Source organism: Mustelus asterias, chromosome 6 (genome assembly GCF_964213995.1).
Source record: "Mustelus asterias chromosome 6, sMusAst1.hap1.1, whole genome shotgun sequence".
NCBI classification, from domain to species: domain Eukaryota; kingdom Metazoa; phylum Chordata; class Chondrichthyes; order Carcharhiniformes; family Triakidae; genus Mustelus; species Mustelus asterias.
The window spans coordinates 119,696,853-119,710,466 of record NC_135806.1 but is presented as its reverse complement, the minus strand read 5'-3'; the positions used below and the strand labels follow the sequence as shown (position 1 = coordinate 119,710,466).

At 41.5% G+C, this 13,614-nt stretch overlaps 1 protein-coding gene across 1 annotated transcript in view; it reads right to left on the bottom strand.

Moving 5' to 3' along the window:
* Nucleotides 1-732: 732 nt before the first annotated feature.
* casp3b (caspase 3, apoptosis-related cysteine peptidase b) overlaps nucleotides 733-13,614 on the bottom strand; it is a 34,600-nt gene continuing 21,718 nt past the window's right edge. The window contains exons 6-7 of the mRNA XM_078215072.1: nucleotides 11,007-11,139; nucleotides 733-2,883 (exon numbers count right to left, since the gene is read on the bottom strand). Coding sequence (XP_078071198.1) covers nucleotides 2,654-2,883; nucleotides 11,007-11,139 — 363 coding nt within the window. The 3' untranslated portion in view covers nucleotides 733-2,653. The remainder of the gene's footprint in view (nucleotides 2,884-11,006; nucleotides 11,140-13,614) is intronic.

Genomic DNA, 13,614 nt, shown 5'->3' with positions numbered 1-13,614 from the left:
TGGGTTGTTATTGCGTTGAACTTGATTTGATTTGATTTATTGTTGTCACATGTATTAACATAGTGAGAAGTATTGTTTTTTGTGTGCTATACAAAAGCATTCTCATTTCCTTCTCTATGAATGGTGAGTGCAGAATGTAGTGTTACAGCCATAGCTAGGGTGTAGAGAAAGATCAACTTAACGTAAGTCCATTCAAAAGTCTGATGGCAGCAGGGAAGAAGCTGTTTCTGAGTCGGTTGGTATGTGACCTCAGACTTTTGTATCTTTTACCTGGAGGAAAAAGGTGGAACAGAGAATGTCTGGGGCAAGTGGGGCCTTTAATTATGCTGACTGTCTTCACTTCCCGCTGCCTCGGCAAAGCAGAGTCAATAGATGGGAGGCTGGTTCGCGTGATGGATTGGGCTACATTCACGACCTTTTGTAGTTCCTTGCGGTCTTGCGCACAGCAGAAGCCATACCAAGCTGCAATACAACCAGAAAGAATGCTTTCTATGGTGCATCTGTAAAAGTCGGTGAGAGCCGTAGCTGACATGCCAAATTTCCTTAGTCTTCTGAAAAAGTAGAGGCGTTGGTGGGCTTTCCTAACTATAGTGTCGGCATGGGGGGACCAGGACAGGTTGTGCATAACAGTAACCTAATTTATTTGAGTTATGCAATGTTTGTGAAGAAATAAAACTGACATTTTGCAATATTCAGCATCCAATATTTTTTTTAAGAAAGTAAGCATCAAATACCGATAATTCAAATTATTTTGAGATTTATTCACACAGTGCTAAATTACACACACTTCCTTATTGTTAGCTGGAAAGTACACAATCAAGTTGTAAATATTTCAAACATTATGGAAAGTCAAACCATGTATCTTAGCATTCATTTTTGTCAGAAACAAATAATTTGCTCTGACATTGCTCTGACAAAGTTAAGGTACGGATCTGATGTGCTACAGGGTTTGTGCCCAAGATGCAAGTTCATGACATTAATTGTCATGATGGGGAAGATACCAAGCAGAAACAGTAGTCAAGTTTCTCACTCGCACCACAGGAGACAGAGAAGGGAGTAAAAAGGCACAGGTCATCTTAAATTACCTGGACTCCATTGAGGCCAGAGAGCGAGTTCTGCTCAATTTTTAGTGGGAAATAATGGGGAGAAATTTGAGAGAGTAACAGAGAAAAACCATCTGAAATATAATCCCTCAAAACGTTGTTTCCTAATCAAAAGTTCAGTCCTATGAACTGAGCATGCCCAATTACACAGTGCAAAGAGACACTCATCTGTTAAAAGCCAGCTTCACATTTCAAATGCCAATACTACCAGTCCATGCAGTCATGCTTGATATTTCACTGGCTTAAAAACTTTGCTTGCTGTAGGAGCTTATTTTTACCGTAACTTTGGTATATAAAACTTAATGCAAGGAGAAAGATTGGTCAGAAATTATCTGCCCAACCCCTACAAACTTTGAAATTGGCAGAAAAAGTTTTCAAAATTTTGATTTACAACTGAAGAAATAGCCAAACCACCTCAGGCATTCAAACTTCAATTTACATAATACCTTTCATTACCTGAGAATACCCCAATGTTTCACAGCCAAATTTTTTATGAAATGTATTCTCTGTTGTAATGGAGATAAAAACATGGCAGCTGTTTTACACAAAATAAGGACCCACAAAAACCAATGAGAAAAATGACCATGTTATGGTCCAATGTGACTACACTTAATGCTGCTGATTGAGAAACAAATGCTGGTCAAGGCACAAAATGCTTTGCTCTTCTTCAAATAGAAGTACGAGAACGTTTGTGTTCACCCGAGGGGGAAATAGGAACAGAAGCCATTCAGCCCATCGAGCCTGCTCCGCCATTCAATTACATCATGGCTGAATATCTACCTCAACGCCACTTTCCCAAGTGAGGAGGAAGGAAGGTTGATTGTGTTTAAAGTATCATCTTAAATGTAGCATCTGGCATTCCTTCAGCAGTGCACCAAAACATAATCTTGGCTTGTACACTCATTTCTGGAGAGGAGCCTGAACTCTTGATCTTCTGTATCAGAGGCGAGAGAGTTATTACTGAGCCAAAATTGAATTAACAGGTTGCAATGGACATTGTTTTAATATGTTGGTGAAAAGATTTACCACATTTAAATGTCAGTAAAGCTAATTTTTCTCCATTATATTGTTCCCCTCTGGGTTACCTTGCAGTTGTGAAAAACGTTTGTGCATTTGAACACATTGGCGGGCGGGATGGTAAAATTCCAGCCCAAGGGGCAGACCATGGAAAGGTCCATTGACCTCGGGCGGGATTTTATAGTTTCGGGACGAGCAAGGCTGTAAGATCCCGCACATTGTCTATTCAAACATGATTTTATCTAAAGCAACTTTTCTTTCCAGTAAAACAGTCAAAGAAAGTTTGCAAGTTGCTCTCGGTTGATTTTCAAAATTAATGGAAAGACCCTTTTTAAAAAATTTAATTGAACATGTCTAAGAAAATGTATCCATTTGATCAAAATAACCAGAGCCAAAAACTATGCTGTTGGCTATTTTGATAAAAGCAGCCACTTCTCTGCAGGCAAGTAAATTATTGTAAGCAGTAGGAAGAAATTAATTTTGGAATGGATCTGTAAACAATTTATGCAATTCCACACATTGCCAAATGGGTCTTAACGATGAAAGTATAGTTCTTTTGTTAGCATAGAAATAATGCAAGGGATTTGCTTCTTTTCATTGCAGGCCTCTGTGCTTGTGCTAGATTCAAATTCTAGTGCCACTTTGTGGTTGACTCGGGTAAGCAACTGCATGAGCTCAAGTTCCTTGCCATGTTTATCCAGTATATAGCATAATGACTGGATGAACCATGAACCATTGCCTGTATTTCGCCAAGAATAATAGCCTAGAAAAGATGAAACAAAATGTCACACAATTTAATACTTGAGAATTTCAATGGAGAACATTTGAAATCAATATCCAAATTTGATTTGATTTGTCACATGTATTAGTATACAGTGAAAAGTATTGTTTCTTGCGTGCTATACAGACAAAGCATACCATTCATAGAGAGTGCAGAATGTAATGTTACAGTCATAGCTAGGGTGTAGAGAAAGATCAACTTAATGCGAGGTAGGTTCATTCAAAGTCTGATGGCAGCAGGGAAGAAGCTGTTCTTAAATGTAATATTCATAAAATAAACACTTGGAGATTAGTTTAATGTGTTCACTCTTGCACCTAAAATGGTTAGTATCCAATATACCTTAGCTATCTTTCCCCAGAAATACACTTGTGCAATAATATGAGGAGGCTGAGATGTGAAAAATATCAGGTGGGCTACAGAAAACAATGAAACTCCCTGAAGTGGTGGAAATAAAATCTATACATTAGCCCACGTGGGACCCTGTCACCCTCAAGTCAGTCCAGGATAAAAAAAACCTTTCACATGCGGCAGCTTCTGCCATCAACTTCAGCCCCCTTTTTTAAAACTTCAGTTTATGGGATGTGGGCACGACGAGCTCGGCCAGCATTTATTGCCTATCCCTAGTTGCCCTTGAGGTGGTGGTGGCAAGCTGCTTTCTTGAACCACTGCAATCCCCAAGGAGTAGGTACACCCCAACAGTGCTGTTAGGGAGGAAATTCCCAGTATTTTCTGGTGATATATTTCCAAATCAGGATGGTGAGTGACTTGGAAGGGAACCTCCAGGTGATCAGCTGATGGCATTCCCATCTCTTGTCCTTCTAGTTGGTAGTGGGTGTGTGTTTGGGAGATGCTGCCTAAGGAGCCTTAGTGAGTTTCTGCAGTGCAGCCTGTAAATGGTGCACATGGTTGCACCGTTCATTGGTGCTGGAGGAATTGAATGTTTGTGGAAGGGGTAGCAATCAAGTGGACTGCTTTCTCCTGGATGGTGTCGAGCCTCGAGTGTTTTTGGAGGTACACTCATCCAGGCAAGGGGAAAGTATTCCATTGCACTCCCAACTTGTGCTTTCTCAATGGTGCACAGTGTTTGAGGGAGAGAAGGTGAGTTACTCGCCCCAGGATTTCTAGCCTTTGACCTGCTCTTGTAGCCACAGTATTTATATGGCTGGTCCACTTCAGTTTCTGATCAATGGTAACCTCCAGGATATTGATAGTGACTGATTCAGTGATGGTCATGCCATTGAATGTCAAAGGGCGATAGTTGGATCCTTTCTTGTTGGAAACGGTCATTGCCTGGCATTTGTGTGCCATGAATGTTACTTTCCAGCACAATCCCGGATATTGTCCAGGTCTTGTTGCATTTGGACATTAACTGCTTCAGTATCTAAGGAGTTGCAAATGGTGCTGAACATTGTGCAGTCATCTGCGAACATCCCCATTTTTGACCTCATGATTGGGGGAGGTCGGGTAAGTTCATTGATGAAGCAACTGAAAATGGTTGGGCCTAGGACACTACCCTGAGCAACTCCTGCAGCGATGTCCTGGAGCTGAGATGATTGACCTCCAACCATCACAACCATATTTCTTTGTAACTCCAAACAGCGGAGAGTTTCCCCCCCAATTCCCATCGATTCATTTTGCTGGGGTTCCTTGATGCCATACTTGGTCAAATGCTGCCATGATGCCAAGGGCCGTCACTCTCACCGTACCTCTGGCATTCAGCTCTTTTGTCCATGTTTGAATCAAGGCTGTAATGAGGTCAGGAGCTGAGTGACCCTGGCTGAACCCAAACTGAGTGCCTGTGGGCAGGTTATGGCTGAGTAAGTATTGCTTGATAGCACTACTGATGACCCCTTCCATCACTTTGCTGCTGACTTAGAATAGTCTGGTGGGGCAGTAATTGGATTTGTCCTGGTTTTTGTGTGCAGGACATGCCTGGGCAATTTTCCACATTGCCAGGCAGATGCCAATGTTGTAGCTGTAATGGAACAGCTTCGCCAGGGCATGACAAGTTCTGGAGCACAAGTCTTCAGGATTATTGCCAGAATATTGTTAGGGCACTAAAGCCTTTGCAGTATCCAGTGCCTTCAGCCATGTCTTGATATCATGCGAATCAAATTGGCTGAAGACTGACATCTGTGATGCTGGGGCCTTCTGGAGAAGGAAGGGATGAATCACCCACTTGGCACTTCTGGTTGAAGATTGTTGCGAATGCTTCAGCCTTATCTTTTGCACAGATGTGCTGGGCCTCCATCATTGGAGATGGAAATATTTGTGGAACCTCTCCCTCCAGTGAGCTGTTTAATTGTTCACCACCATTCACTGCTCGATGTAGCAGGAATGCAGAACTTAGATCTGATCCATTGGTTGTGAAATTGCTTACCTCTGTTATTTGCTGCTCATGCTGTTTGGCATGCAAATAGCCCTGTGTTGTAGTTCACACCTCCTTTTTAGGTATGCCTGGTATTGCTCCTGGCATGTCCTCTTGCACTCTTCATTGAACCAGGGTGGACCCCTGTCTAGGTGGTAATGGTAGAGTGGGGGATAGGCCGGGCCACAAGGTTGAAGATTGTGGTTGAGTACAATTCTGCTGCTGATGGCCCACAGTGCCTCATGGATGCCCAGTCTCGAGTTGCTAGATCTAATCGAAGGCTATCTCATTTAGCACGGTGGTAGTGCCACACAACAGGATATGGGGTATCCTCAATGTGAAGACAGGACATGTCTCCACAAGGACAGTACGGTGGTCATTCCGACCAATATGGTCATGGACAGATGCATCTGTAGCAAACAAATTGATGAGGATGAGGTCAAGTATGTTTTTCCCTTTTGTTGGTTCCCTCACCATCTGCTATAGTCCCGTCTTAAAGCTACATCCTTCAGGACCCAGTCAGCTCAGTCTGTGGTGGTGCTGCTGAACCACTCTTCATGATGGACATTGAAAGTCCCCCATCCAGAGTACATTCTGTGCCCTTATCAGTGCTTCCTTCAAGTGGTGCTAATATGGAGGAGTACTGATTCATCAGCCGAGAGGGGGGTAACAATGTGTGGTAATCAGCAGGAGATTTCCTTTCCCATGTTTGACCTGGTGCCATGAGGCTTCATGGGGTCCAGAGTCAATGTTGAGGACTCCCAGGACAGCTCCCTCCTGACTGTATACCACCATACCGCCACCACTGCTGGGTCTATCACTGCCTCCCCCTCTGCACGCTATCGGCGATGATACTCTGTCTGGACTCCAATGGCAATGGAAAAGGCCAAGGGTGCATTCAATAGGTCTCATTCTACCAAGCATTGCATCATAGAAGTTATGAGGAATCCAGACAAAGTCCTCTTTGCATCAGTTAATTTCAATCCAGTTCACTGATCACATTGGAAGCCTTGCTTAAACCAATGAAGACTGCATAAAGTTCTCATCGCTACTTTACCTAAATCTGTATAATAATGAAAATCACACAAATCATACCAGTAATGATAAGAATCCAGTCAATTACATTTTTAATTCCTCAAGTATTTTCCCAACTTTCAAAAGCAACAATATTCTTGAATAATTGCTAGACTTGTTTTTTCATTCCTGCCTGCAGATGATGATAATGATGAAATTGTTTACATCTCCCCACATAGTTTAGAAGAGTTTATGGAGCTGCTCAGGAAATTCCTCACAATTGTAATTGATTAATCTCTTCAGGCATGCAATCCAACCTGGAGCTTTACTGCTCTTCATTGCCTCGGTGGCTTTCCAACATTAGTAATTGCAAGGATCATTCGCATAACATTTTGACCTCTGTACAACCGTACCTCAAAGTGCTTGAATCATCTTTGAATAATTTGTTCCATCAGTCATGAGGGTGACACCAACTGTAACTTTTCTGAAATTTGCTATACACCTTTGGTACATTGTGTCGTTACTGCTTCTCGATTTTTGCAATAGGAACAGTTTCCCCCCTTCTATTCTTGTGCAGAACCTTCTCAACCTGCTTTCCTCCACAGAGAACAGCTCCAGCTGCTTCAAATGATCCTCATTACTGAAGTCCCTCATCCCTAAAACCATCCTCATAAATCTTTTCTGCACACAAATGACTTCCAACCCTTCCTAAAATGTGATGCCCAGAATTTAGCACAGTACTTCAGCTGAGGCCAAAGCAGTGTTCGACAAAGGTTCACCATTGTCTCTGAGCTTTTGTACTCTTATGCATCTATTTATCAAACCAAGGATCCTGTGCGCCTTATTAACTGCTTTCTCAGCCTGTCCTGCAACCTTGAAAGAACTGAAAGACTTAAATTATAGTGCTTGATATCGCAAAACACTTGACAGCCAATCAAGTACTTTAGTTGGAAATACAGCAGCTAATTTGCACTCAACAAACTCCCACAAACAGTAATTATCACACTGAATGATCAAATAATCTTTTTTTGTGATGTTGACTGAGGATAAATATTGGCTAGGACACCAATAAGACCACTGCTCTTCTTTGAAATGGGTCTGTAGGATCTTTTACATCCACCCAAGCAGAAAATGGGGCCTTGGTTTGATGTCTCATGCACAGCCCAGGTCTCTCTGTTCCTGCATAATCTTTAGAATGGTTTTCTTTGTTTTACATTGTCATTCTTCTCACCAAAGTACACCATTTTACCTTCCCTGCATTAATTTTCATCAACTTTGTGTCCCACTCATTCCACTAGCCCATGTCCTCTTGAAGTTCATCTCTATCACCCTCAAAATTCATAATACTCTCAAGTATCGCGTCATCTGCAAATTTTGTAATTGTGCCCTGCAAACCCAAATCTGGGTCATTAATATAGGTACCGAAAACCAGCAACCCTAATAACGACCTCTGGGGAACCCCACTATACACATTCCTGCAGTTCAAAACAACCATTCTTCACTACCCTGTTTCCTGTCACTCAGCTAACATCATAATCATGTTCTCACTGTCCCTTTTATTGTATAGTTTTTAACTGAAAAACCTGTTATGTGACACTTAATCAAATATCTTTTGGAAGGTCATGTAAACAGTAATTGCATTAGCCTCGTCAATCTGTTATCTCAACAAAAAAACTCAACCAAATCAGTTAAACACAATTTACCTTTAATAAATCCATGCTGGCTTTCCTTAACTAATCAATATTTGTCCAGAGGACTACTGATTTTTTTCCATGATCGTCATTTCTACAATTGTTCCAATCACGGAGGTTCAACTAGCTCGCCTGTAGTTGCTGCATTAATCTGTACTCCCTTTTTTGAAAAGGGTATAACATCTGCAATTTCACCTGGCATCACCCTTGCATCCAGGCAGGACCGGAAGGTTATGTCCAGTGTCTCTGTATTTTCCATCCTTAATTTACCATCCAGTCCTGCTGACTTATCAACTTTTAAGTACAGCCATCCGTTCTAATACCTTCTTTTTTTAATCAATATTTAGTTCACACAGCATCTCAGTTACGTTTTGTTTCACTAAGACTATGGCATCATCTTCCTTAGCTCATTTAGTAGTTCAGCCAGGCCTCCTACATCCATGCATAAACCCTAATCAGCCACATTTCTCCTTTACCACCCTTTCACTCTTTTTCTGCTTAATCTCACTCATCTCTTTCATCAATCAGAAAGCTGTGTCTTGGTTTGTTTTACCTTTCTCTCTTGTGGGAATGTACCTCGACTGACTGCAGTCAAACAATCTCATTTTTCTATTGTTCCAATACAATTGTGCCTGCCAATCTTTGATTCCAATTTATCTAGATCAGATCACCCTACTGAAATTGGCCCTCCTCCAATTATTATTAAGCTGAATTACTGCTTGTCCTTTTCAATAGTTAATGATACTATCAATGCTCACTGCCTCAATGACATTTGACTCAAGTTATTGCACTAAACCAAATCCAGCCATGGCTCTTCCCTCGGTGTGCCAGAAATATACTGATCTAGAAAATTTTCCCAAGAACACTCCTCAACCTCTTGCCTCTCTCAGCCCTTTACATACAATACTATCTCAGTCTATATTAGAATATTTAAAGACCTCATCTATGTGATATAACTTTGCAATGAATTCCTTGTAAATTTGTTCCCCTATATCTTTCCCATTAATGGTTTATAAAATACACTCACTGGTTTAATGGTACCATTTATAATAGTATTTATTTGAATGCCGGTACAACGTTTTTGGGATTCCTTTTATGTTAACTGCCATTCTTTTCTCATATTCCCTTTGTCAGTTAATTTTCCTCCACTTCCTCTCTCAATTTATTGTACTTGGCTGGTTTTTGTTTGAAGAATTCACCCAACATGCATCATAAACACCCTTTTCTTGTTTCATCATATTTTCTGTCCCTCATCTTCCAGTGAGCCTTAATTGGCGTGTACCTAGCTTGTATCCGAAACATCTCTTCCTCAAAGATCACACAAGAGAAGAAACTTATTTCACTCCAGTTGTAGGGATCTGGAAATCTCTACCTGAAGCTGATTCCATACATTATTTTGCAAGGGAGGTGGACAAGTAATTGAGGACAAGGAACTTACAGGGTTACAGAAAAAAAGCAAGGCTGTGGGACTAAGCTTGTTCAAAGCACCAGTATAGGTATAAGTTTCCATGATTTGCTGATGCCTTTTGGTCGACGATTCAAATGCACAGTAATTGAAATCCAACACCAACAGAATGTGACATTTTTCTGCATAGCTGCAGCTGAAGATGTAGGCCAAACTGTCTTCCACAAACATCTCTTCAGTCAGCCAGGACGTGTGTCTCGTTGATATGCATATCATCATGTCATAATAAGTCATTGGTCTCATGCTTGTCGGTAAGGAAAGCCACAAAACCAATATCAAATGTTGCTTCTTTACTGCCTATTTTGTTACTAAATTGTAACAATTGGCCCAGTCAACTGTGCAACCTTATGGTATCTTCTGGGTGAGGCAACATGAAATCCAAACAGTACTGAGCTGTAGCCTCAAATATTCAATACAAAGTGATCAGAGTAATGGACTGCTTTCTCACAGGAGCACAGCTGCAGTCTTCACACCTTCTGTTTTGACACTCAGCTATCAAATCTTCCTCCAACAAGCATAAAGTTTGCATAGGAATGGTCTCCAATGAAAGTCGATTGCTTTCAGTCATACAGTGCAGAAAAGGGCCGTCAGCCCATCAAGTCTGCACCAACAATATCTATCACTAATCCCATTTTCCTGCACTTGTCCCATATCCTTGAATATTATGATATTTCAAGTGCTCATCCAAATATTTTTTAAAGGTCGTAAGGTTTCCAGCCTCGACTAGCTTCCCAGGCAGTGCATTCCAGATTCCCGCCACCCTCTGAGTGAAATGTTTTTTTCTCTCAAATCCCCTCTCAATCTCCTGCCCCTTACCCTGAAACTATGCCCCTCATGATTGACCACTCAACCAAGGAGAACAGCTGCTCCCTATTTACCCTGTCCAAAACCCTCAGTCTTATACAGCTCAATCATGTCTCCTTAAGCCTTCACCACTCTAAAAACAATCCAAGTGTATAGTCTCTCCTTGTAGCTCAAATGCTCCATCCCAGGCAAAATCCTGGAGAACCTCCTTTGTACCCTCTCTAGTGCTATCACATCCTTCCTATAGTGAGGTGACCAGAACTGCACACAGTACCCCAGCTGTGGCCTAACCAACGTTCTGTACAACTCCAGCATTACCTCCTTGCTCTTGCTTTCATCAGTTGTGGTGCAGAATGTAAGTTCCATGTGCCTTCTTAACTAGCCTTTTAACGTGCTCTGCTGACTTCAAGGATTTGTGAATAATTACTCCAAGATGCCTCTGTTCCTCCGAGATTCCCAGTGTCCTGCCATTCATTAAATGCTCCCTTGTCTTCTTTCTTTTTTTATAATGCCTCACCTCGCACTTTTCAGGGCTAAATAACATCTGCCACTGCACTGCCCATTTAACCAACCCATCTATACCTTCCTGTAACCGACAACCACTATTATCTACCCTACCAATCTTTGTGTCATCTGAAAACTTGCTCATCATTCCCCCCACATTTTCATCTATATTGTTTATGTATATAATAAACAATAAGGATTCCAGTACTGAAGCATGAACAAGAGCTTCAATACCAGAACATTCTGCTATTTCACTCACCAGGTGCAGTAGAATAAGCATACAGAAAGTCAGCCTCAATAGGTAATTTTCTCAGGTGAGTACTGTTTTCACTGTTTTCCTCCGTAGCACTGTCTGTCTCAACACCGCCATCAAACTGATCTCCTCGACAGGCCTAAAGAGCAAAAAAGCAAGAAAAGCATAGAACTTGAACATGAAATTAAAATAAAACTCAAAAATCAGGTGAGAAATAAATTACATAAATTAGTCAACAATTGGATTATCGCATTTTGATAATAGCAAATCACATCTCCACAGTTCACTTGTAGCAAATCATATCTTTAAGTGTGGCGATTTTTGTCCCACTTTTGTTTATGCACTTTGACTTTTTCTGAAAGAGGTTTACAGATATAAACTGGTTATTCCTAACGTGAAAGTTTAGACAGATTATTGAACTGCGAAAGCATGTTGTTGTACCTCATTCTGCCCTCACTCAACATCCACTTTCCAGTCAACAGTGATTAAGAGCATAATTTGCAGTTCTGGTACAATCAAATCCTCAGATGTTCTAGTGCATTTTTCACTTCCATTTATTTCCAATTTGTTAGCTTGTCTCAGCTAGCTATTTGGTTAGAAGACCTTTGGTTCCACTCTGGCAGAGGAGCAAGTTCCCAAATAAAAACCCCTAAGGCGTCACTGGCCTGCTCGGAAGAAGTGTCAGGGGGGGTTTCACCAGTATCTTGGGCATCCTCCATCCAAAACACATGACCAAATGAAATCACATGACCATTTATTTGGTTATCCTTTTGGGATTTTGCTGTGCATAAATTAGGCCTGGAATTTGCCTACAAAACTGTAACCATGCCCCAAAAAGATAAAACAGTTGGATATAAAATGCATCAAAATATCCTGAGCACTATATTGATCAAAGTCTTTTCTTTCATCCTACGGTAATTATAAAAAACTATTTTCTGCACTTAAATTTATTCCATCAAGTAGATTTGCCCCATATTATTACCGATGCTAGGATATTTCCCATGTCCGGTGAGTCAAGAACCAGGGGACACAGTCTCAGAATAAGAGGCAGGCCATTTAAGACTGAGATGAGGAGGAGTTTGAGGGTGGTGAGTCTTTGAAATTCTCTACCCCAAAGGGATGAGGAAGCTCAGTCACTGAGCATGTTCAAGACAGAAATCAAGGATACCAATGACATCAAGGGTTACGGGATAGTGAAAGTAGATGATCAGCCATGATGTTTAAATGGCAGAGCTTGACGGGTTGATTAGCCTACTTCAGCTCCTATTTCCCAAGTTCCTATGAAAGTTCTTTGAAAGTGTCCACATTTACCAGTGATACTTGTCATATTTACCAGTCAAACATTGTGATCGGAGTTTTCAATCTCCATTTTTGCCCCATACCCCTTAATACCTTTGGATTACAAAAATCTACCTATCTCAGATATAACATATGCAATTGAGAGAGCAAAAATTGCAATTTCTGGAAGAGTGCTCCAAACTCCTATCACGTTTTCAGCATAGAAAAAAGTGCTCCCTTTCACTCCTGAAATGTTTGGTTGCAAATTTTAAACTCTGACTAAATTTATCAACTGGCAGAAATAATTTCTCTCTATCAATTCTCCTTCATATCTTGAAAACATTGATCAAATCACTCCTTAACCATTCACAATCCTTCTACACACAATCTCATTCTGGTAAATTTATGCTGCACTCCCTCCGAGGGCAATATATCCTTCCTAAGATGTGGTGTCCAGAACCGCTCACAGTAATCCAGCTGTGATCTAACCGGGGCATTGTACAGCTTCAGTATGACTTCTATCCCTTGTGTTCTAGTCCTCCAGAAATAAAGGCCAAGCTCCATTTGCCTTTTTGATTACCTGTACCTATTTCTAACATATGGGGGTTGATTCGCCAATCCCGCGCACCCAGGCGTAAATCGTGTTGTGGTTGGAAAAATCAAGCAAATGGGGCCAAATGAAATTTTCGCCAGGGAGAACCCATTGTGGAAATCTTCCTCCCCTCCCCACCCCGATGAGGGTACCTGAAGGGGGAGAGGATGATGGCTTACCCCAATGCCTGTGTGGTGTGGGTTGACTCAGACATTTAGTAAAGGGGAGAAGTTGCCCCTCCTGGGTCAAGAGTTGGGGGTGCTCCCATGTCCATGGGGGGGGGGGGGCCTTCAACTTTTATTTGGAGATGGGGCACCCTAGGAGTCGGTCTTGCCAGTGTCTTTAGGTGCCGCACATCTCTTTACAGGCAGGAGTCTTCCCAAGCTCCAAAACAATGACTAAATGCGGGGGGATTTCAACCTGGATTAAGCCAGGCCACCCAACCGGAATCGCACCAGGTTTCCTGCTGGAGACAATGCTTAGAAACGTTTGGGAAAATTGGCATGTGGGCTCCCAAGTTTGTGGATCGCCGCCGTTTCTAGATTCAACCATTTAGAAAGTCCAGAGAGGATGGCCTCAAATTTGCCTGCATTGACATTTATTTGCCACAGTTTTGCTCATCCACTTAACTTATCAATATCTCTTTGCATTACTTATGATGCTGGATACCTTTGCGTCATTAGAAAATTTGCATACATATAGTGTTCTATTCCATCGTCTAAGCCATTAATAAATATGTTCCTC